Source organism: Perognathus longimembris, chromosome 20, assembly GCF_023159225.1.
Source record: "Perognathus longimembris pacificus isolate PPM17 chromosome 20, ASM2315922v1, whole genome shotgun sequence".
Taxonomy (NCBI): Eukaryota; Metazoa; Chordata; class Mammalia; order Rodentia; family Heteromyidae; genus Perognathus; species Perognathus longimembris.
The window spans coordinates 24209276-24231985 of record NC_063180.1 but is presented as its reverse complement, the minus strand read 5'-3'; the positions used below and the strand labels follow the sequence as shown (position 1 = coordinate 24231985).

The 22710-nt window shown below is 52.3% G+C and overlaps 1 protein-coding gene and 1 long non-coding RNA gene across 2 annotated transcripts; one reads left to right on the top strand and one right to left on the bottom strand.

The window, feature by feature from the left end:
• Nucleotides 1-76: 76 nt before the first annotated feature.
• Nucleotides 77-11502, bottom strand: Spaca6 (sperm acrosome associated 6). Its single transcript, XM_048329382.1, has 9 exons — nucleotides 9182-11502; nucleotides 8825-8902; nucleotides 2572-2640; nucleotides 1989-2012; nucleotides 1645-1722; nucleotides 1431-1534; nucleotides 742-898; nucleotides 429-639; nucleotides 77-168 (listed from the first exon to the last, which is right to left on the bottom strand). The coding sequence occupies exons 1-9, from the start codon at nucleotides 9393-9395 to the stop codon at nucleotides 135-137; spliced, it is 969 nt and encodes a 322-aa protein (XP_048185339.1). The 5' UTR covers nucleotides 9396-11502; the 3' UTR covers nucleotides 77-134.
• A 2203-nt stretch (nucleotides 11503-13705) lies between these two features.
• Nucleotides 13706-16475, top strand: LOC125338554. The gene is made up of 3 exons (XR_007208334.1): nucleotides 13706-13795; nucleotides 15217-15277; nucleotides 16423-16475. It is a non-coding gene; the product is annotated as an uncharacterized LOC125338554 (long non-coding RNA).
• The last annotated feature ends 6235 nt before the right edge of the window (nucleotides 16476-22710 follow it).

The following is a 22710-nucleotide window of genomic DNA, read 5'->3' as shown; positions in this document are numbered from 1 at the left end:
CCACCTACTTTGTGGTTTTAATTTGTACTAATGGTATTCCAGCCCCCCTCCCTCCAAAAAAAGCAAGGATCCAGAGTTGAAATATACTTTTTATTTTGGGGATGGAGACAGGAGAATGAGGGACCAGTACTTTGCTAGGGGCCGCTGCAATACCACCGACAGAACATCCTGGGGAGACAACAAAGCCTGAGTGGGAGGAGGGTGGGGCGGGGCAGAGGTCCTGGAACTTGGAAAGCCTGATGGAGGAGGCTTGGGGTCTTGCACTCCTGGGTCTGGACTCAGGCTGTGAGGGAGAAGGGTGAGCTCTGCACTCCTGGGTGGGCCTGGATCCCAAGGTCCGTGGGAGAGGCTGGGGTCTGCACTCCTGGGCCTGGACCCCAAGCTATGAGGGAGGACGCTGGGGGACCGAGGTCGGGACGCCCACTCACCACACTAGCACCGTCAGGGTCGCGGACACGACAGCCACGATGGCGGCTAGCTCGCACAAGTCTTCCCACGTCCAGGTCCAGGGAGAAGCCAGTAGCTCTACCACGCTGGGCTTCCAGGGTTCCATCACTTCCGGCTTCGTCCGCGCCCAGCGCACCACTTCCCGGAAGGCGATCTGGAGCTTGGACTCCCCGGGCGGGGCCGGGCCAGTGACTGCGGAGCGCGGACGTCAGCGGGCCGGACCTCGCCCGGCCTCTCACCTCCCGCCGCCCCGCCCCAGCCCCAGTCCCAGCCCCAGCCCCAGCTGGCCCGCACCGTTGAGGAAGAAGTAGAGCCGCGCCAAGGGGCGCAAGTCGTGCTTGATCATGCAGGAGTAGGTCCCTCTGTGGCTGTACTTCACCGGGCGGACCCGCGCCACGAACCCTTGGGCCAGCGGCAGGTCGTGGAAGTAGGACATATCCTGAGTCCGGACCTGCGGGACCCAGGTCCTTCCCGCTAGGCGCCCACAGGCCCCGCCCCGCACCACGCCCCCTCCCCTAGGCCCCGCCCCCAGCCTCCCGGCTTGGTGCCGCCTAGCGGCCCTTCCCGTTACTTCTAAATTACTCATAGCCAGTGCCGCAGCCCTGCTGCCTTCCGAGATCCAGGGCCCTCCGCTGGCAGAAAGCCTGTGTCTAGGCCGAGCAGGTCCCCCCAGGCCCTTCCCTCCATTAGTAAAGCTTCTGTCTGGACCGCCCCTGGCCTTGACTCCGCTCCACGGCACCCAGTTAGCTGGGCGACGCCCTAAGCCCTCAGCCCGGATTCCGCCCCCAGCATCACCCCATCCCCTCCCCCCACGAGCTATTAAAGCCTTCCGGCCTTGCCCCCAAGCCCCGCCCCGTGCGCTGCTGAAGCCTCCGGGCCCCGACTCCGACCCCGCCCCTAGGCTCCGATTGGCTGAGAGGCACGTAGCCCCTGCCCCCACAGGCTACTAAAGCCTGTCGGGCCCCGCCCCGACTCACACCTACTTTGGCGAACTTCCAGGAATAGGAGATCTGTTCCTTTGGCAACTGGAAGTCCACAACGCAAGAAAACATAGCCTGGTCCCCAGGATTGACTATCACGTCCTGAACTGGAGAGAATAGGGTCTCTCCCGCAGGGCCCACCCGCTCCTCGCACAGCTCCTTCTGTTCCGGTGGGTGGGGTCTCCTGCCCACCGCCCCCCCCATCCCCACCCCTCACTTGGACAGTTCAGCGGGAGCTTGCAGATGAGGGAGTAGCACCCATTGCAGATGAAACGCCGGGTGAGCTCCTGGACCCCTGTGGGTGAGCACGCAGCTCTGAACTGGTTCTATTGTCCCCATCCAGTGGTCCCCCCTAAGGCCAGCTGCCCTGGTCCTGTAAGACCCCTTCCCGTGCCCCCGAAGGTCAGCCAGGCCTCCAGGTCTTCTATGGCTCCTTTTCGTGGCCCCTATGGTTAGCTAGGCCTCCTGGTCCCACAGGCCAAGCAGAAGTGTCTCCTGACCTCGACCTTAAATCCCATGTTTCAACTCCCTCCCAGATGCTGTTTGGGATTAAGTTCTTACCACATGGAGGGATGCAGGTATGGGCTGTAGAGAAAGGAAAGGAAATCGCGGTGGGGACCCTACCTAAAGCACCCCCAGAAGGTGGTAGAGGGACTGACATCCTCCCAAGAGGGGGCTAGGCCAATCTATAGCAGCCCACGCAGAGTGGCAAGGCCAGGCCTGAGCCTGCTACTGGTCATCTGTGAGTGTTGGTAAAAAAGGGACCAGGTGCCTGAGTGAGGACCAGCTTTGCCACACTGCACCCTACACCAAGGGCACATGACTTGGAAGACCCAGGGTAATTAATTAGAAGACCCAGTTAAAGAAAGTTGAGGTGAGGTTAGTAGCTCACTGAGGGGGCCCAAGTGGAGAGGACATGGTTCTGAGTAGTCAGGGCTAGTCACTGAGGCAATGGGACTAGAAACCTTGAGTCAAAGGGGGCAGGGCAGGTACAGAATGGTCCAGGCTGCAACACAGGTCCCCACCAAGGGCCAGGATTAAAGATCTAGCCACAGAGGTTGGACTGAGCAGAGTAGATTGGGGTCTCAGGTCTGAGGTTTGCCCCTAAGGCATGGGGAGGGGGTTGGGCCACGTCTTATTTTACCTTTTTTAAGTTGTGAAATGAACACCTTCATTTTTACTGCAGCTTCATGGAATGCTTCTCTATGGGTCCCTAGAGGATGGAACCAGACCCTTGTACAAACTTGTGGTCATGGTGCCTGTGCCCTCCTCCCCTCCATGTGTCCCTCCATCCTTGGTTTGTGCTCCCACCTACCCTTCTACCAGGAAGGCTGAGGAGCCTCTGAGACTCCTTTTTCCTCCTGAGTCTATTTCAGATGGGCAGAAACATATTCTACATTTATCTTTTTGGGGGTTGGGTGACTGAAGGCATGGCTCAGGTAGTAGAGCGCCTGCTTAGCAAGCAAGCACCCAAGTCCCCAAGTTCAAACCACAGGATTGCCATGAATAAACAAACAAAACAAAAGTGTCTATTTCTAGAAGACTGGCTAAAAAGTTATCTTGTTGAGCACCAGTGGCTCATGCCTGTAGTCCTAGCTACTCAGAAGGCTGAGAGCTGAGGATCTTGGTTCAAAGCCAGCTGGGGCAGGAAAACCTGTGAGATTCTTTCTCCAATTAGCCACACCAAAAAGGCAGAAGTGGAGTTACAGTTCAAGTGGTAGAGCATCAACCTTGAGTGAAAAAAACAAAACAAAACAACTAAGAGTCAGAGCCCAGACCCTAAATTCAAGCCCTAGTACCAGAACACACACACACACACACACACACACACACACACACATCTTGTTGAAGTAAAGGGGAAGGTAATGACCAAATTCCTCAACAAGGCCTACTATGCCCTCCACAGGTTAGCCCAATTCCCTCTTACTCTCTGTTCCAGCCCTTCACCCACTTCTTTGCTCCTTAAGAAAGCCCTATACTCACTGGGTGCCAGTGGCTCATGCCTGTAATCCTAGCTATTCAGGAGGCTGAGATCTGAGGATCACAGGTCTAAGCCAGCCCAGAAAGAAAAGCCCATAAGATTAATTTCCAATGAACGATCAGAAAACTGGAAATTGAACTGTGGATCAAAGTGGTAGAGCACTAGCCTTGAGTGAAAGAGCTTAGGGACAGCACCCAGGCACTGAGTTCAAGTCCTATGATTAACAATAAAGGAAGGAAGGAAGGGAGGGAGGGAGGGAAGAAGGGAAAAGAAAAGCAGAGGGAAGGAGGGAGGGAGGGAAAAAGTGAGAGGGAGGGAGGGAAAGAAAAGAGAGAAACCCCCATATTCTCTAGCAGGCAGGGCCTTTGCACATGCTGGCTGTGGTTTCTAGCACTTCTCCCCACCTCCCCTTCTCACATCTCAAGTGTCATGTCCTTCAGGATTTTCTAGCTCTACAATCTACAGTCCAATCAAGTGCCTTTTTACCTCTCATGCTTCACTCTCATCAGTGTGTGATTTACATGCACCTGTGTGCTAATCACTTAAGTCCATCTCTTAAGTAAATATGTCTTCCTTAAAAGCTGGGTTCTCAGAACCCCAGAGAGGGCCCCCCACGTCTTAGAAAGAGCTCAATAAGTATGTGTAGAATGAATTCCAGAGTGCAACAGGGAGTGGAGACCACAAGCACTGGCCTATAGCCCAACTCTATTCCTTAGATGTGTTATATTTGGCTTGGGTAGTATGGGTTTTCTTTTGTAATGAACTGCTTTCCAATATACAAAATTTTGGAAAGTCATATAAGATGTTTGACATCTTTTAAAATTTTTCTGGAAAAAGCAATAACTCAAGAGACCAAATTTCCTTCGGGCAGCAATTAGCTGAAGCTCAAAGGCAGCTACACCCTTTAAACTGAGCAAATCCCAACCCTCTGCTCAGCCCCAGCCACTTTGTCTGCTCCACATCCCTTTTTTTAGGACCTTTATCTTTGCCAGTTTGCATTCTGCCCAAATCCCCCCGGGCCTTTGCACATGCTGGCTTCTGTTTCTATAGCATGTCTAGCTTGCAGGTTGAAGGTGTTCTAGCATTTTCCAGGGGAATTTTGCAGAGAACGTGAATGGATGGATTGATGGCATTGTCAAGATGGCTTCAGAAATCAGACACCAGGCAAGGTGTTAAGAGCTGAATTGTACACGTTCTCCTTTCTGCCACCCCCACCAAATTCATGTGTTGGAATTCCTCACCCCAGTATCCAAGATTATGACTATATTTGCAGAGAGGGCTCTTGGAGTGGTGATTAAGTTAAAATGAGGTCATTAGGGTGGGTCCTGGTGCAGTATGACTGCTGTCCTCGGAAGAGGAAGAAACTAGGATGCAAGGAAATACTGAGGGAAGTCTTCTGGGACTGAGAGAAGACAGTCATGAACAAGTCAAGTAAGGAGGCCTCAGAAGAAACGGAGCCTCTGCCCACGCTGGCACTTTGATGGTGAACTCCTCGTCTCCATGATTTCTACAAACCAGTGCCTGGGAGCTGTCGGTTAACTTCAAACATCCGTAACTGGATGTTAGTTTCCTGAGGGAAGTGCTCCCTTCACTCGCCTAGCTAAGAGATTTCACTGTGGGGCTTTGCTTGCAGCTAGTTGTGACCAAGTGACAGCCTTTGCGTTGAGTGGATGTGCCATGTTAGCCACAGGAAACCGCTTTAACAAGGAGACAGTAGTTGGGTGTGGTGACATACTCCTGTAATTGCAGCCTTCAGAGGGCTGAGGGAGGAGGATCTCCAGCTCAAGGCCAGTCTGGTCTATCTCACTCATCCTTTGATCCTGCAGCTTGAGCTTGGTTTCTTGTTGTAGCTGTTTTGGGTTTTGGAAGTACTGGTGTTTGGATCCAGGACTTCATACTCACTACCAGGCAGACGGCTCTACCACTTGAGCCACTCCACCAGCCCCTTTTAGTGTTATTTCAGAGGTAAGGTCTCACATTATGTCCTAGCTAGTCTAGACTGCTGTATAGATGAAGTGGATTGCTGGGCATGGGTGGCTCATGCCTGTCACCCTAACTACCCAGGAGGTTGAGATCTGAGGATCATGGGTCAAAATCAACCTGGGCAATTAAGTCTGTGAGGCTCTTACTTCCAAGTAACCACCAGAAAACTGGAAGTGGAGTTATGGTACAAAGTGGTAGAGCCCTAGCCTTGAGTAGAAAAGCTCAGGGACAGGCCCAGGCCCTGAGTTCAAGCCCCAAGATACACACACACACACACACACACACACACACACACACACACACACAAAGAAGAAGGAAAGAAAAAAGATGGAGTGGATTTATAGTTGTAGTAAACCGGAAGCATAAAGAAGCACCATGAGTACAGAAGGCTGCTGTAAAATCTCCCCACGAGTCACAAACAACTACAAGATCAAAGGGTTTCTGGCTCAGAACATCTGGGTTTGAGTCCTGGTCCTTCCATCTAGGAATTTCACATGCAAGTAACCCATTCCAAGCCCTCATCCTAAGGGACCCTGGCCAGGTGACTTAAACTTCCTAACCCTGGGTTCCCTCATTCATAAAATAAGATGACAGAGAGGGCCTCCCAGAGCTTCGGGGACTGAGGATTAAATGGCATCCTAAAGTGATCCCCATCCTGCATGGCAGGCTAAGACTGAGAGAGCCATAGGTGAATGGCACAGCTGTTTTGTTTTGGTCTTGGGGCTTGAACTCCTGGGCCTGGGCACTGCCCCTGAACTTTTCTGCTCAAGATGCTCCACCACTTTGAGCCACAATGCTACTTTCAGCTTTTTGTGGTTATTTGAAGATAAAAGAATCTCACCGACTTTCCTACCTGGGCTTGCTTCTAAGCGTGAACCTCAGATCTCAGCCTCCTGAGTAGCTAGGATGACAGATGTGAGCCATTGATTCCTGGCTGGCACAGTGTTATAAAAAGTCATGGTGAAGGCTGGGAACATGGCTTAGTGGTAGAATGCTTGCCTAGCACGCATGAAGCCCTGGGTTGAATTCCTCTGTACCACATAAACAGGAAAAGCCAGAAGTGGCTCTGTAGCTCAAGTGGCAGAGTGCTAGCCTTGAGCAAAAGAAGCTCAGGGACAGTGTCCAGACCCTGCATTTAAGCCCCAGGACTGGCAAAAAAAAAAAAGTCACGGTGAATCGCTGTGAGCACCATCTGCACATGTGAGATGGGGAAACTGAGGCTAGGAGAGGACCAAGGTCCCACAGCAACACCCAGCCATTCACATGGCAGAGTGCCTTGTTTTAGACACATCTTAAGGACATCTCTCACCCCAAATGCTTGAGACTAGAAGTATTTCAGGCTTGGGGTAAACATTTGGGGGCTACTTGCACATAGGGAATGGGCTATCTTGAGGAAGGCACTCAGATGCAAGCATAGCATCCATCTGTGTCTCACATATGTCCCCCTGGTACACACAGAGCCTGCAGGTGACTGGTGGAGAATTTTGAGTTCCATTTGTATCTGACTGGTACCAGTGAGGTCATGGGAAGTCACATTTGTGCCCCACTATCCCTCCACAGCCTTATACAGGGATGTCACCTGCACCCACCACGAAGCAACAGCTAGGGAAGCTGTGTCAGCTCCTAAGTTCCTCCCCCTGAAGTCATCCATCATTCCCCATCCATCTTTGCACAGGAAGTTGTCCATCTCTCCCTCCCCAGAACCCACAGGAAGGTATCCACATTCTCACAGGAAGTCATCCATCTCCCCCCTACCTGGAAATTGTCCCTCTTGCCAACCCGGAAGTCGCCCATCTCTCCTACCTTAAAGTTATCCATCCTTCCTACCTGGAAATCATCCATCTTCCCACAAGAAGTCATCAATCTGTCCTACTAGAAACCATCTTCTTTCCTCTTCCTCCTCTTCGTCCTCATCCTCATCCAAATCCATATAGTCTAGGCCTTCTCCAAACTTCTCCTAGATCTGCCCTGAGCCTCAACTTCCTTATCCGGGAAGTGGGGCTTTTATAAGCCCCATCTCACAGACTGGTATGATGGGGTGAGATGTCCTTTGGTAGAATAATTACTGTAAAGAACCACCCAGTAGACACAGCCCCTTCCACAAACTGGGGTGTGTGTGTGTCACACCTTTAATCCTTTCCTGCCATCCCCACAATCCATGTCCTCTGTTCAGACTTCATTTAGGCCCACCTAGACCACTGTCCCCTTACTGTGGGCAGGTTTTTCCACACTGCCCTGTGCCCACAGGCTACCAGGGAGGATCACATTTAAAGCTAAGTACCATTCTGTTTCTGTGTAAAAATCCTCCCATCCCAAAAGATGAGGTCATTTAAAGAACATACAACAGCTGTTCCCAAAGGGTGTTTTGAGACTAGTACAGCAGTGACCTCTGGGAATCAGACTGAAATGTCCACTTTGGGGGCCCAACCACAGATCTACTGGTGAGAAACAGAGGGAAAACCCACCCATCTTCATTGTAACAAATTCTCAAGAGATTGCAACAAATTCTCAAGAGATTGCAACAAACTCTCAAGGAAGACCTTCCTTGTAACATTCAAGAGACTGCAACAAACTCTCAAGAGATTCTGTTATACACTAATACCATGTGGTCCAGAGCCATCTCCCTGAATATACTGCTCTGATTTCATCTCCGCTGTGGTCTCACTAGCCTTAGGGCCTTTGCACTTGCTCTTCCCTCCACATAAGAACTCTTTTCAGATTATCTGGTTCTCCCCCATCACCTTCTTCAAGTCTTCGCTCAACTGGAATTTTTCATTTACACCTCTGACCAACCCAATCATCAACTCCATTCCCTTCTCTGTTTTCCTCCACAGCATACAACTGACAAAGTAATGACTACTTTTATTGCCTGTGTCTCCTGTTTCCTGGGAGGAGCAACTGGAAGGTAGGCAGTTTAAGTCCCAGCTATGTTCACCAGCTTCTCTCAGCATCCAGGCTGCTCCTTCACTAGGCCACAAATGTCCCCAAGGGCCTTCCTAAAACCCAAAGCAAACTTGACCTTCACCTCACTGCACTTGTCTCAGATCTTTTCAAACCCCCCTGTGAAGGGCTGGGACAGGAAGATTGTTCCATTCTACAGATAGGTAAGTGGAGGCCAGGTGAAATGTAGGCACCAATCTATACCTCTTAGCGCAGGTTCTGTTAGCCTGACCTCAGAATACTTTGGACTCTGGGTTATTTCTATGCCTCCCTGAGCTCCTCCCATTATCTGCATCCCTACCTGCAACCCCACTTACAACTCCATCTACAACCCCACCTAAGACCCCATGTGCCTCAATGTGTTTCCCAGTGAATATCCTCACTCAGTTCTCAGTATCATCCCTCCCAGGTCACTGACCAAAACAGGGGTCCTCTATTCATCTAGTCCCCAAGTCCTGGGAGGCTTCAAACCCAAACTCCACAAAACACTCACATTTGGCAGTAGCCATCTCCTGGAGGGAGTATCCCATCTGCAGGAAGGTGTCGTGCACGTAGTTTCGCTGGTCGTAATCTGAGGGCGAGTGAAGGGCAGGGATAGGCAGGCTGGGCAGGCAGCTCCACATAAACCAGGTCCCAATGCAGACATACTATGGCTCTGACTGCGGCCTCAAAGTCTCCATCGTCTTCTCTCCCAGCCTCTGTCCCCAGTCTATGTCCTCTTCTTTATGTGTCTTACCTTTCTACCTCCATCTCTTTCCATGTTTCTCAACTCAGCCTCTCTTCTTTGCCTGTGTCTGTCTATCTGTATCTCTGAGTTTATCCAGGCCTGCCCAGCCCCCTGGACCCTCACCAATTTCCAGAGATTGCAAACTGTTGAAGGACAGCTCGAGGGTTTTCTCGCACGCCTTGGTCTTCGATCCTGACCCCCCGACAAACATTTTGCAGATCTGGATGCGCTCCGAGTACGTGGTAAAGCAAAGGAGACAGGCCCATGTGGACACCCGGAAGACCAGGAGGGCCAGGAGGAGAGAGACCACAGTGTTCACCAAGGCTGCCAGGGCCATCTTGGAGCTCTCAAGGTCTGGTGCAGAAGCTGGTGACCTTTGTGAGATCACACTGCAGAATGAGGGAGGGGGCAAGTGGCCTGAGGTCAGAGGTTAGGTTTCAGTTAGGGGGGGTCACATGTCAGGCTCTGTGTAGAGGAATGTTGTCAGGGCTCACCAGTCGGCCTAGGTGTGTGGCTGGGCCAGGCGCCGGGCTCCCAAGATCCTCACCTGTGACCCTGGATGTCCTCACAGGTTAAAGGGTCTCAGGGACCCAGAGGCCGGCAGTGTAGAGGATGGTGGACGGGACAGGCCCTTGGCCAGGGGCAGGGGCAAGGGACAAGGGAGAAAAGACATGGGTGTCAGTAGCCAGAGACAGAAATGGGACACGATGGCCAGAGGTCCAGAAAGCCACTGAAGACAAAAGAAACAGAAAAACAGAGAAAGTCTTTGAGGGAAAGGCCAGGATGCAGGGCTGTGGACAGCAAAGATGGCCCAGCTCTGCCCAGGGTCAGGGCGGTGGCAGCAGCAGTAGCGATGGTGGTGTGGGCCAGGGGGAGGAGGTCCCCGAGGCAGGCAGGGCGTCCCATGCAGGCAGGGCGCAGCCTGGGGAAAGCTAGGAGGCCGTATAGTGATCTCCTTGGGTGTCTTCCTCAACTATACAACCTCCTACCTCAGCCCGGGGGGCGCGGCAGGTGGACAGATGGACAGATGGGAGGCCAGGAGGGCCAGGGAGGGTGGGGAGGGCCGGGGAGGCCCCAGCCGTGATGGCGAGCCCCCGACACGGACCCACAGACACGAGCTTGTGTGCGGCGAAGGCCCCGCAAGGTCGGTTCTACGGGTGGGTGCCAGGACCCAAGAGTCTGGGCCCCCGGCCCCCTCCTCCCCAAGGAACCCATGAATTCAGACCCTGGAGTCCCAAACTCACTGCTCCTTCAGACCCAGGATTTCCAAACCCCAGCCTCCTCCCTCAGACCCAGGAGTCGAGACCCCAGTCTCCTCCCTCAGACTCAGGAGTCCAGACCCCAGCCTCCTCCCTCAGACCCAGAGGTCCAGGTTTCACCCCTTCTCCCTCTGACTCTGAAGACCCAGACTCACTCCTGACTCAGGAGTCCAGACTCCAGTCCTCCTCCCTCAAACCCATGGATACAGGTCCAGCCTCCTCACTCAGACGCAGCCCAGGCCCCAGTCCTCCTTCCTCTGACCCATGATTCCAGACCCCAACTTCCTCAGACCCAGGGGTCCAGACCCCAGCCTCCTCCCTCAGGCCCAGGGTTCCAGAGCCCAGCCTCCTCCCTCCAATCCAGAAGTCCAGCCATCTGATTCTCCCCGACAGAGAGGAGTTGGCTCCCAGGCTGCAGGGGGGAAGCTGTGTAGGAATTTGGCCTGCTGGGTACAGCTGCTCCCCCCTCCCCTTTCTGGTCAGGCAGTGCGGTCTGTCGCCAGGGCTGAGGGGGTCTGCAGTTTGAAGCTTCCCCTTCTTTTGCCTTTTGGCATTAAGGATGATGACAGTTATGCATCCAGAGGAATGATAAGGCCAGGGCTGGGAGAGCCCCAGGTTCCTCTGCCACCTCCCAGCCCAGGGAGGGAGGTGCTGCTGGCACCCCATTTTGCAGGTGAACAAGTGAGAAGGCTGAGCCTTCGCGAGAGAAAGAGGCCAAAGTCAGCTTGGAGGTGGGCCTGTGGAGCAGCCACCCATTCTCCCGCCATGCTCTGAGCTCAAAGGAGGTCCGTCCATCTGGGTGGGTGTCTTCCCCCCCGCCCCCCAACCTCCAGTTCTGGGGCTCCCTGGCTTCGGGCCAGCCTCCCTTGTCTTTCTACCGTTGTTGCTTCTTTACCCTACCCTTTCATCTTTCTCCCTCTTACCCAGTTTGCGCCTTACCTGGCTCTGGTCTGCACGAAAAGCTCATTCTGTCCCTGGGCAGGCGGGCTCTCCCCCCACCATCTCTCTCTCCTCTCCTACCTTCTGTCTTTCATCCTCCTGTTCCTCCCTCTCCTGGCTTTGTCTCTCATTCTCCCGGGCCCTCATCTCATTCTTTCCTTCAATCTCTCTCTCTCCTCTTCTCTCTCTCCTCCTCCCCCTCCTCTCTCTTTCTCTCTCTCTCTCTCTCTCTCTCCCTCCCTCCTCCTCCCATCTCCCAGTCTCCTCCCTGGCCTCGGTCTCTCTCCCTTTCTCTCCCCCTTTCTCCTTCCCTCCCTCCCAGATCTCTCTCCTCCCTCCCCTCCCCCATCTTCCCTTTCTCCCCCCCCTTTCTCCCTCCCTCTTTCTCTTTCTCCCTCCCTCCCCCTCCTTCCCTCCCCCTCGCAGCTCAGAGCCAGGTCTGGAGCTGGGGGTGGGGTGGGGGTGGTTGAAGAAGGGGCCCAGGGCTGGGGTAGCGACCTGCTGGGGGGGGGGGGGGTAGAGGAGAGGCGGTAAGGGGGCGGAGAAGGGGGAGGGGACTCGAGACGGGTCTGCGGTCCCAGCTCTCCCCCTTCCCTCCTTCCCGGCTCCCAGGCCTTTGGGCGGGGGCGAGTCGGGCCCAGGTGGGGAGGAAGGGAGGGGAGGAGACACCGAGGCTCCCCCCCCCCCCCCACCGACCTGGCCCCGAGCCCAGGCCTGGGTTCCCAGCATGCCCCGGGGCCGCCTGGGGCCTGGGGAGGGGGGTGCGGGAGCGGGGACGAGAATCTCCGAGATTGCGGGGACCCAGCATCTCCCCACACCCCGAGGAATTTCTTCCCGGGGAAACTGAGGCGACGAGGGGGGCTGACTGGTTCAAGGTCACCGCGCGGGGCCGGGGCCGGGCGCTGGCTGCGGGTCCGGGCAGGGGCCGGATCGGGGCTCCGGGCCGGGTCCCGCCCTCCCGGTCGACCCCAGGGAGCCCCCGGGGTCAGAGAGCAGACCCAAACAGTCTGGCACCATGGCAACGCCGGCCCCGCCCCCTTAACCCCCCGAGGCCCGGGCTCCAGCTGCGGCCGGGGAGGCGCGGACAGCGGGGTTCGGGGGCCCCGCCCGGCCCGGCCTGGAGACGCCGGGGGCCCGGGCCGCGGAGGGGGCGGCAGGCGACGGGTTCGGATCGCGGCGGGGGCCCGGGCTTGGGGTCCCCACGGGAGCCGCAGACGCCCCCTTCCCCAGACGTCCGCGGCCCCCGGCGCTGCCCCCGGCGCTGACCCGAGCCTGTCTGGAGGCCCAGACGCCGCCCTCCTCCGGCCCGGCCGGGCCCGGCCACCCTTGACCCCGCGGCCCCTCCCGGCCGCGTTAACCCCTGCGCCCCCGGCGCACCCCGCTTCCCCCTCGCCCGGCGCTCGCACCGCGGAGCCGGGTCCCCGACACTCCCCTCCGCCTCCGCGGTCCCGAAGTCGGGGCTCCCGGCAACACCCACCCCGCCCTCCGCGAGCCCCGAAATCCAGGACCCGGCGGCACCAGCCCATCCCCCCCTCGCCCCTCCGGTCCTCAGCACTCACCCCTCCACCCTTCGCCCCCACACCCCCCACGGCGCGATCCCTCCGCACCCTCCCGCCCTCCCACCCCCTCACCCCCTCGCCCCCCCAGGTACGGTCCCCCCTCACCCCTCCACACCCCAGACTCACGGCTCCGCCGCTCCCGCGTCGGGGGACAGGGGTCCCAGCGACCCCGGCCGGCGCCGCGCTCCGCTCCATCCCCGCCCGCCCGCGGCCTCTCCCCTCCTCCCGCCTCCCCCCTCCCTCCCGCCTCCCCCCTCCCTCCCCCTCCGCCCGGCTCCGCCGGCCCAGGCTCCCCAGCCCGGGACCCCGCGGCCGCCCGGCCCCCTCCCCGGGGCGCCCCCGCCCCGCCCCGGCGCTGGCCGCGATCCAAGGGAAAAAATTCCACCCGGCCTCGGGGAGGAGGAGGCGGGGGAGGAGGCGGAGCGGGCGAGGCCCGGCCGCCCGGACGCGGGCGGAGGCAGGACAAAAGAGAGGCCGGGCCGGGCCTCGCCGCCCGCCCGTCCTCCCGCCGGGCCCGGCCCGGGTCCTCGGCGCGCTCGCGGGTCCCCGCCGCCGCCGCCCCGCCCCCTCCCTGCCAGCCGCCCCCTCCCCCGCGCCCCCCCCCCCGCCCCTGTCATCCTCAATCCCCGGTCGGTCTGGTCTAAATATCTGCCCTCCTTCCTTCCTTCCTTTTCTTTCTGCCTCCATCCTGGCTCTTCTGGCTTTCATGTGATCTCTCTCTCTCTCTCTCTCTCTCTCTCTCTCTCTCTCTCTCTCTCTCTCTCTTCCTCCCTCTCTCCTTTCTCCCCTCCTCCCTCCTTCCCTCCCTCCTTCCCTCCCTCCTCTCTTCTCTTCCCCCCCCTACATCTTTCCCCGGCAGGGTCTGCATTCCCTCCCTCCTCCCTCCCTCCCTCCCTCCTCCCCCTCCCCCTGGAGACTCAAAGGTGAACGAGACCTCGATCCGCCCTTGCAGCCGCCCGCTGCCCCGGGATGGACGATGGGTGTGATAGGGACCCCGAGGCTGGGACGGGAGGAGGCCGACCCCCCAGAGGGCGGGGCTGCAGCGCCATCTCCAAACCCCAGGAGTTAGACCTGCGTGGCGGAGGACTTTCGGGGGCCCAGGCCAGGCTCGAGCCGAGAGGCAGAGGCTGGGGGCAGGCAGCCACGGTGCCAGCCAGGCCCGCAGGGCAGTGATGTCTGACCGGAGCCCTAGGCCCCCCGAGCTCCAGCAGGGCCGAGGCCAGGGGGGAGGGAGTGGGCGGGGCCTCTCTGTGCGGCGGGGAGCTTTGGGGAGCTTCGGAGGGACGGGGTCCCCCCAACACACACCCATGTCAGACCTTTAGAAAGCAGAGGATAGAGGTTTAGGGGCTAGGACCTGCTTGGGCAGAAGAAGGGGTGAGGCCTAGAATGGGAGGGGAAGAGGAGAGAGGGAAGGAACTGGAATCCGACCAGGGACTGAGTCCCCTGCCCCCCTTCCCCGCGTTGTTGCTGGTGGAGAAGAGGATAGAGAAGAAAGAAGATGCTGAGGGCAGCTCAGACCCCAGTGGACGGTGGGAGCTGAGGACATTGAGGGCGGACAGGCAGACAGTAGTGGTGGATATCAGGTCCTGGGGTCTCCTCCCCGCCCACCTGTCACTCCTCTTCCCAGCCGTCCCAGTTTTCCTCTCTTGAGGACAGTTTATGGCATTAATACCTCCTGTGCCTTTCCAAATGCATTCCAGAGAGCTATACCCCCCTTTTCTTGGTCCCCACGTGGATTGCATTCCACACCTGTTTTTTTTTAAAATCAGTATGCCCCAACAGCCCCCCTCCAAACCCATGAATTACCTCATTCATTTTAATGGCTTTATAGTATTCCGTTTATTTATCCATATTTTATGCAGTCTATTTAGAGATTGGGAGATCAAGCTTTCTTGAGATAAACAAGTGCCTATGTCTATTTAAATATTATTTCATCCAATGTTTTTGTGAGCCCTAAGCCCAGATTAATTGATAGGTCCTTCTAGAATTTGTTGAAAAGTTCTATACCAGTGTCTCCCTAAATATCTCATATTTACAGTTTTATTTCCCCAATTTTCAATTCATTGCCCATAATCCACTGCAAATACTAAATGGAAAAATTCCAAAGAGAAACAATGTAAAAGGTTTAAGTTGTGTATTGTTTCAGCCAAGTCATCTTGCACCATTCAGCCTGGGATCTAAATCAACTTTTCCAGCTGGATCCTTGCTATGTAGGCCACCCGTATGGCAGTTGTTCTCTCGTGACCATCTCAAGAGGTTGGCCCATTGAAACAGCCTCCAAGAGAAAAGTCAGGCATCCCTGCTCTTTCCAAAACCATCTCTGAGTCTCTGGAGCAGGGTCAGCTAGTCAAGAAGACTTCTGCTCTGAGCTAGGTCTGAGTCCAGAGCTTGTGTACCACAGGCTGGAAGAGACCTATCAGGACCATCAAAGGAATTACCAGAACTCTACAAAATCCTGACAGGTAGGACAATCAACATACCAGCAGAACATAAACATCCAGGTGGCCCCAGAAGACTCTCATGAGTTAGAGATGGGGATACCTTTTGTGTGCTGAGGTCCAAGTGGGAGGATAACAAGTTTGACTTCTCTGTTCTACACAGCGAGATGAGTGGATTATTTTAAAAGAATCCTTCACACTGGTTTTCCCATTTGGGGGTAGGGGATCGGTCTGGGGTTTGAACACCGGGCTAGGTTCTGTCCCTGAACTCTTTTGCTCAAGGCTCACACTCTACCACTTTGAGCCACCATGCCATTTCCAGAATTCTGGTGGTTAAATGGAAATAAGAGTCTCACAGACTTTTCTGCTTGGGCTGGCTTTGAACCACCATCCTCAGATCTCAGCATCCTGAGTAGCTGCGATTATAGGCACAAGCCACCACTGCCTGGCTGTTCTTGTATTTTTGCTATACAAATTCTCACTATGGATTCTGGGCTGGCTTCAACACACAATCCTCCTTGTCTCAGCCTCCTGATTGTTGAGATTGCGGGCACGCCTCCCCTGGCCTAGTTCCCCACAAGTTTTATTCTTCACCATGGTATGGCATAACTTTTTCTTGTCTTTCTGCTCTTCTACACACACACACACACACACACACGATAAAGTTTTCCAAGCCCATTCTATCATCCATTGGTCTGGTCTCCTACTTCCTGTGAGAGGCAACCTTCATGCAAACCAAGGCCAGAGCCTGGATCATTTTCCTGTACCACTGACCTGTTTAACAAATACTAGGGGTAGGGGTAGGGGAAGTGACAAGAGTCTGGGTGCCAGACAAGAAATGAAAGAGGTGGGGGAGATACATGGAGAGAGACAGAGACAGACAGACAGAGACCGAGACCTGAGGCTACCAGATATCTACCTGCCTTCACCCTGCCAGCACCTTGATGCTAGTCTGCCCAGAAACTGTGAGGAGGAAATTTCATTCCCACATCCCAGCTTAGGCCATAGGTCTTTCAGGAAAAGGTATTATTTGAAAATTACTTGCATTTGTAAAGATGAACTCCAAAAAGATTGACAACTTTGCTGACTTCAATTTCTTGAGGTGGATATAAAATCTTCTAAAATAACGCATAACAATTTGCATGAGAAGTCTTTTTTTTCTCATCCAGACAAAATAATGAATGAAGGAGCAGGAGAAGAATAGGAGAGCGTTGGAAATGAGGTACAGAGAACACATGCAGTTCTTACTAATGGAACTTCAGGAAAAATCTTGAAAGCAGAAATGCTTTTTAGTTTGGGGTCAAATCTTCAAGCTGTCAACTTGGCTATATGGTACTGCCAGTCATTTTCAAAAGGGAAAGATGAGATATTTATAAGAGTTGCCCAAGCTACAAATCATAAAAAATTTCTTTCAAGAAAACATGCTTTGAAAAATTACTTTGGTCAATTAAACTATACATAATATGCATAATTACCGTATGTCATTATGTAGTACGTAATTAGAGTAGCCCACTTCTTATATGTAAAAGCATGAGGAAATAATCAGGTGCCTTTTTCACTTGACTAATGACTAACAAGTGTATTTCCGCTTGGCTGCTGTGAAATTTCTAGGTCTTACACATAGTGACATAGTGAATAGGAATTGTAGACTGTATGAAAAGAATGAACCAAGCACTAGTGGCTCATGCCTATAATCCTAGCTACTCAGGAAGCTGAGACCTGAGGATGGTGGTTCAAAGCCAGTCAAGGCAGGAAAAGCTAAAGGATTCTCCAGTTAACCTCCAAATAACTACTAAAAAACCAAAAGTGGAGCTGTGGCTCAAAGTGATAGAGTGCTAGCCTTGAGTGCAAAAGCTCAGGTGACAGCACCCATGCCCAGAGTTCAAGTCTCACAATCAACAAAAAAGGAAAAAGAGCAGAAATTTTGGCATTACCATTGACAAAGACCCTGAGCAGAATTAGAAATTATAAGCATACCCACCCCCCCCCCCCAAGGCCAGGGAGCACCTGGAGCTGGAGGTAGGAGGACCATGGTCTGAGGCCAACCTCCAGCAAATGCTAACTAAAAACAAAATGTCTGGGATATATTGTTCATAGCACTTCCATAGAAAACATGAAGCCCTTTGACTTCAATCCCATGTATGGCCAAATAAAAGAAATAAATTATACACATTAGCATTTCCTCATAGCCATTGTTATGTGTCTAGAAAGAGTGAATCTTTTTTATTGCCAGTCTTGGCGCTTGAACTCAGAGCTTGGGGACAGTCCCTTTGCTTCTTTTGCTCGAGGCTAGTAATTTACCACTTTGAGCCACAGCACCACTTCTGGCTTTTTCTGAGTGGTTTATTGGGGTAAGAGTCTCACGGACTTTTCTGCCTGGGCTGGCTTTGCCCTATGATCCTCAGATCTCAGCCACCTGAGTAGCTAGGATGACATGCATGAGCCACCGGTGCCTAGCTACAGGTGATTCTTTACCATGATTCAGCAAGACTTCCATCACTCTTCAGGAAAAAAAGAAAGAAACAATAACAAACCCATGACATCAAAGATATTTTGGAACTGTATTTGCACGAGATCTTCAAGCTAGATGGCCAAGCTGTTGTTCTGGGCTCCAAGAGCTACTTGAACAGCACTCCAGATGATGGGCCCAAAGGGATTTCCTGGTGGGGTCAGGGGGTGTGGATCTGATGACTGATGGATCCAACAGGTGGACCTTGAGAGTAGAAGTAATTCTCTCAGGAAACCCATTGTGGAAGCCTCACCATTGCTCTCCTTCTGCTAAGACATGGCACTAGGTGTGCCAGGAGGAGATGGAAACCCCAGATGCTATTGCCATGGTCCCCTTCTCAAATGGTTCCCCAGGGTCTCCACTTCCTGTTGGTGGTGGCCTGGTCTAAATCTCCCCCTGGGAGATAAACAAGACCTAGTGACTTCCATAGTGATAGAATGCCCTTTCCAAGGTCAATGACAAAAAGACTGACTTTTGTCTCCCTAGTGAACACTGTCTTGCCTTCTGGGATTTCCACATCTTAACAACCAATGGAGCAGGCGGTTCTAAGGTGAGCTGCCATTTTGGAAACACCCTGGGGCCAGGAACTGGGGGAAGGCCCTTGGCTCACATCCAATAAGGACAGACAGTGAACTTGGAAGTGGGTCACTGCCCAGAGGAGTCTTCCCATGAGGCCACCGACCTTGATGATGATGGCCACATGCAAACCTCTGAAGCAGAGGCTCACACTAAATCATACTCAGATTCCAGGCCCATGGAAATAATAGGATAATAAATGTGTGCTGTTGTAAGCTGCTTAATTTTGGAGTAATTTGTTATGTAACAGTAAATACTTGTATGGTTTTGACATCTTGGAAGTAAATTGCCTTGCTCTGTGGTCCGACTTCACATCTAGTAATTAAGGACATAATCTCCCAAGCAATGATGTTAAACAGAACGTACACAAAAATCTTAGAATGAAATAAAAGGAGGGCAAGATTTTCTTTTTTTTTTTTTCAGTTGCCAGTACTGGGACTTGAACTCAAGGGCCTTTAGGCCCTCAAAGCTAGTGCTCTGCCACTTGAGCCATAGATCCACTTCTAGCTTTTGGATGGTTAAATGGAGATAAGAGTCTCACAGACTTTCCTTCCCAGGCTGTCTTTAAACCACGATCCTCAGATCTCAGCCTCCTAAGTAGTTAGGATGGCAGGCGTGAGCTACCAGTACCCAGCAAAATTAGATATTTCCGACATGTATCTTGAGTTGGGAATGCAAGGCCTTGGCATATCTTTTCATTTTTGTTTGGTCTCTAAGTCAGAGGCAGCTTATCCTGCCCTCTGTCACCAAGGTGACAAAGTGCCACTTGATCTCCCAATGCTTTGCCCTCTGTCTACACTCTCTCTTATTATTCCACCACTGGTAACATTTTGAGTAGCCATAATACAGTCAAAATGACTAAGGGGCTTGAGAACATGATAATTACAGAGCAAGAGGCCAGTAATAGATTAGAGAGGTACAAATGGAGTTAAAGTGCTTTGATGTCTTCTCTCAGGCTTCTATAAGTCAACACTAAATTCCTTAAAGGTGCAGATTGTATCTTTTTAGGATAACCAATAAATTTAGAAAGTAAGGGTAAGAATCCCAAACTGGTAGAAATCATCCAGTTCCAAATATACATAGAGCTGAGATGAAAGACATGTACTAGGGCACTGGTGGCTCATACCTATAATCCCAGCTTCTCTCTCTCTCTCTCTCTCTCTCTCTCTCTCTCTGCCACACACACACAGAGACTGTAATGTAACTGGACACTTTGAGTCACTGTAATGCTTCAAATCATTTTTTCTAGTTGATTCTAGAACTTCCATCTAATTGTAAGAACACATCTTTTCCCATGTTTTTTTTTTTTTTTTTTTTGTTTCTTATTTGTGGTAGCAGAGCTATGGCTCAAGTGTTAGAGTGCTAGCTTTGAGCAAAAAAAAATCTCAGAGACAACATCCAAACACTGAGTTTAAGACCCAGGACAGAGAGAGAGAGAGAGAGAGAGAGAGAGAGAGAGAGAGAGAGAGAGAGAGAGAGAGAAAGGAGAAGGAAGAGAGAGAGAGAGAGAGAGAGAATAGGAAAGAAGGAAAGGAAAGGAAAGGAAGGAAGGAAGGAAGGAAGGAAGGAAGGAAGGACAGACAGACTTGGGCACCAGTAGCTCACAGCTGTGATCCTAGCTACTTAGGAAGCTGAGATCTGAGGATCAAGGTTCAAAGCCAGCCTGGGCAGGAAATCTGTGAGATTAAAAAAAAATTATTTTTTTTGCCAGTCTCAGGGATTGAACTCAAGGCCTAAGACTCTGTCCCTGAACCTCTTATGCTCAAGGCTAGGACTCTACCACTTGAGCCACAGCACCACTTCTGGCTTTTTCTGAGTAATTTATTGCAGATAAGAGTCTGTGGACTTTCCTGCCTGGGCTGGCTTTGAACCACAATCCTCAGATCTCAGCCTCTTGAGACGCTAAGATGACAGGCGTGATCCATAAGTACCCAACTGAGATTCTTATGTCAAAACAATTAGAAAAAATAATATCCAGAAGTGAAGCTGTGGCTCAAATGGTAGAGCGCCAGCCTTGAGCACAAAAGCTCAGGGACAGAACCAGGTCATGAGTTCAAGGCTCAGGACCTGCATTCCCCACCCCCACCCTCCAATAAAAAACAACAGTTACAGTGAGAAATCTTACATCCCAGAACCTAGAACCTGACTGGACTCCCTCTGAGCCCTTAATCAAGGCATCCTGCCTGCTCACCTGCTGGCCTCTCCTGGAACCCTGACTCTGGAGGGCGCAGTCTCCAGGGTAACCAGGCAGGGACCCTCCCGGGCATCTCCTTGGGCTTACACATGCTTTCTGAACTTGGTACTTTGTCCTTCCAGGTGCCCAATGCCTTTCCAGCAGCTTCCTTCCCTTTTGTTGAAGTTCATCTAAATTAGTGTACTCTCTTGATCAAGAATGTCAGGCATCAAGCGCAAGTGTCATAGCCATTAGAAGATGGGGCTGGGTGACCTTGCTGGCACCTGTTGACTCATACAATAAATATTCACATCCATGGATGGGAGGATTTGTCTACCTGACCTCCAGCTCTGGGCCAGTGCCCACAAGAGTCCATCCTTTCCCTCAGAATAAAAACAAACAAACACACAAAAAACACTTTCTTGTTATGCTTGGTGCAATTACTTGTTTAGCCAAGTCTCCCAAGTGTCACTAGTTCTTGTCTCACCATCTGCTCCTCCCCAGCACGACTGTCCTTGTCCTGCTTCTCCCTGCTGTGATGCAAGACTCTCCCCACCTCGCCATCCTGCTCAAGCCCCTGTGCAAGCTTGTGCAAATATCTTCCTTGCTCCACTTCTGCCACACCTAGAAAAAAATCCACATTCTTCTAGAGACACCAATGTCATACCACACAAACGCACACCATACTTTGCTTTGCCATACCTAGTGACCTTGAGATGCTCCTGGTCAGAAAAGGAAGAGAAGGGAAAGGAAGGAAAGAGAAAAAGAGAACAAGGAGGAAGAAGTAGATGCGGGTGAAGAGGGAGAGAAATGGTGCGAGCAATATCAGTAATATTCTGAATATCAAGCTGAGAAAAGAAGAGAGGCAAGGTTAACTCCAAAAGAGAGAGAGAGAGAGAGAGAGAGAGAGAGAGAGAGAGAGAGAGTGTGTGTGTGTGTGTGTGTGTGTGTGTGTGTGTGTGTGTGTGTGTGTGTGTCCTGGGGCTTGATCTCAGGGCCTTGCACTCTAGCTTGGCCTTTTCATGTCTGTTCAATAAATATTGTTTTATATGATCAGAGACACGTAGGCATTGCACCTTTTTTTGCTTGCTTTTTCACTCAAGGTTGGCTTGAGCCATAGCTCCACTTTCAGCTTTTTCCTGGTTCATAGGAGATACGGATCTCATGGATTTTCTTGCTAGGGCTGGCCTCAAACTGTGAGTCTCAGATCTCAGCCTCTTGAGTAGCTAGGATAACAGGTGTGAGTTACCAGTGCCTGGCCTCTTTTTCCCCCCAATTATTTTTATGTTATTTTTATGTTTCTATGCTATTATTTATGGGGAGTTGGGCAGGCAGAGGGAGCTACAGCATTGTGCATCATAACTGGGCCCCTGTCTTAGTCTTACCTCTGAGCATCTGATCCTGGTCCGGCAGGGGGCAGACTTGGAATGTGTTACCTCTGTGTCTCAGCCATGGCTAAATCTACCACTGGAAGGAGAAATGCGTGAACCTCTTGCTAAGGGAATTTTTGTGTGCTGGATTATTACATCTGTGTTTTCCCGGAAGTCACAATGTCAAATCCCAACAGGCTCTGTGGAATGCCAGCTCTACACATATTTTAAGAGAAGGTAGGCATTCAGATCACCGAAAAATATTTCCAAAATTTTAACTCCAAGCAGTACATTAAAAATATTTTTGAACTGTACACTGGTGGCTCACACCTGTCAGCTAATTAGGAGGCTGGGATCTGAGGATCATGGTTTGAAGCCAGCCTGGGCAGGAAAATACGTAAGACTGTTATGTCCAAAGAACTAGTAATAAGCCAGAAGGGGAGCTGTGGCTTGAATGATAGAGCACCTAGCCTTGAGTAAGACAGCCAAGTGTGATTAAGGTCCTGAGTTCAAGTCTGGAAGAAAATAAACAGGAAAATAAAATAATAATTTGAACACTTATGTGCAACCTAAATACAACTCTGAGATAGACATGTCCGGGGCATAGCACTGGAATGTGCTGGATGTGTATCATGGGCTTCTAGTTACCAAGAATCCATAAACATTACAAAACAAAACAGAACATCTTTCCCCCTGTGGCCAAGAAAAAGGCAAGGATGTTTTCCATGTCCACTTCTAGAAGACAGCCATTGTATCATGAAATTACTAGAACCGGGGAGAAGAAGAAAATGACAGAGACAGGCAAGGAAGAAACAAAGAGCCATCATCT

Excerpts from the sequence above, each read along its gene's own strand:
- Spaca6 (XM_048329382.1), bottom strand. The coding sequence starts at position 9,395 with ATGGCCCTGGCAGCCTTGGTGAACACTGTGGTCTCTCTCCTCCTGGCC. Across the intron at positions 2,641-8,824 it reads GGAGATGGCTACTGCCAAAT|GGACCCATAGAGAAGCATTC; the intron begins GTGAGTGTTTTG and ends TCCATCCTCTAG. Across the intron at positions 1,723-1,988 it reads TACCTGCATCCCTCCATGTG|GGGTCCAGGAGCTCACCCGG; the intron begins GTAAGAACTTAA and ends GCTCACCCACAG.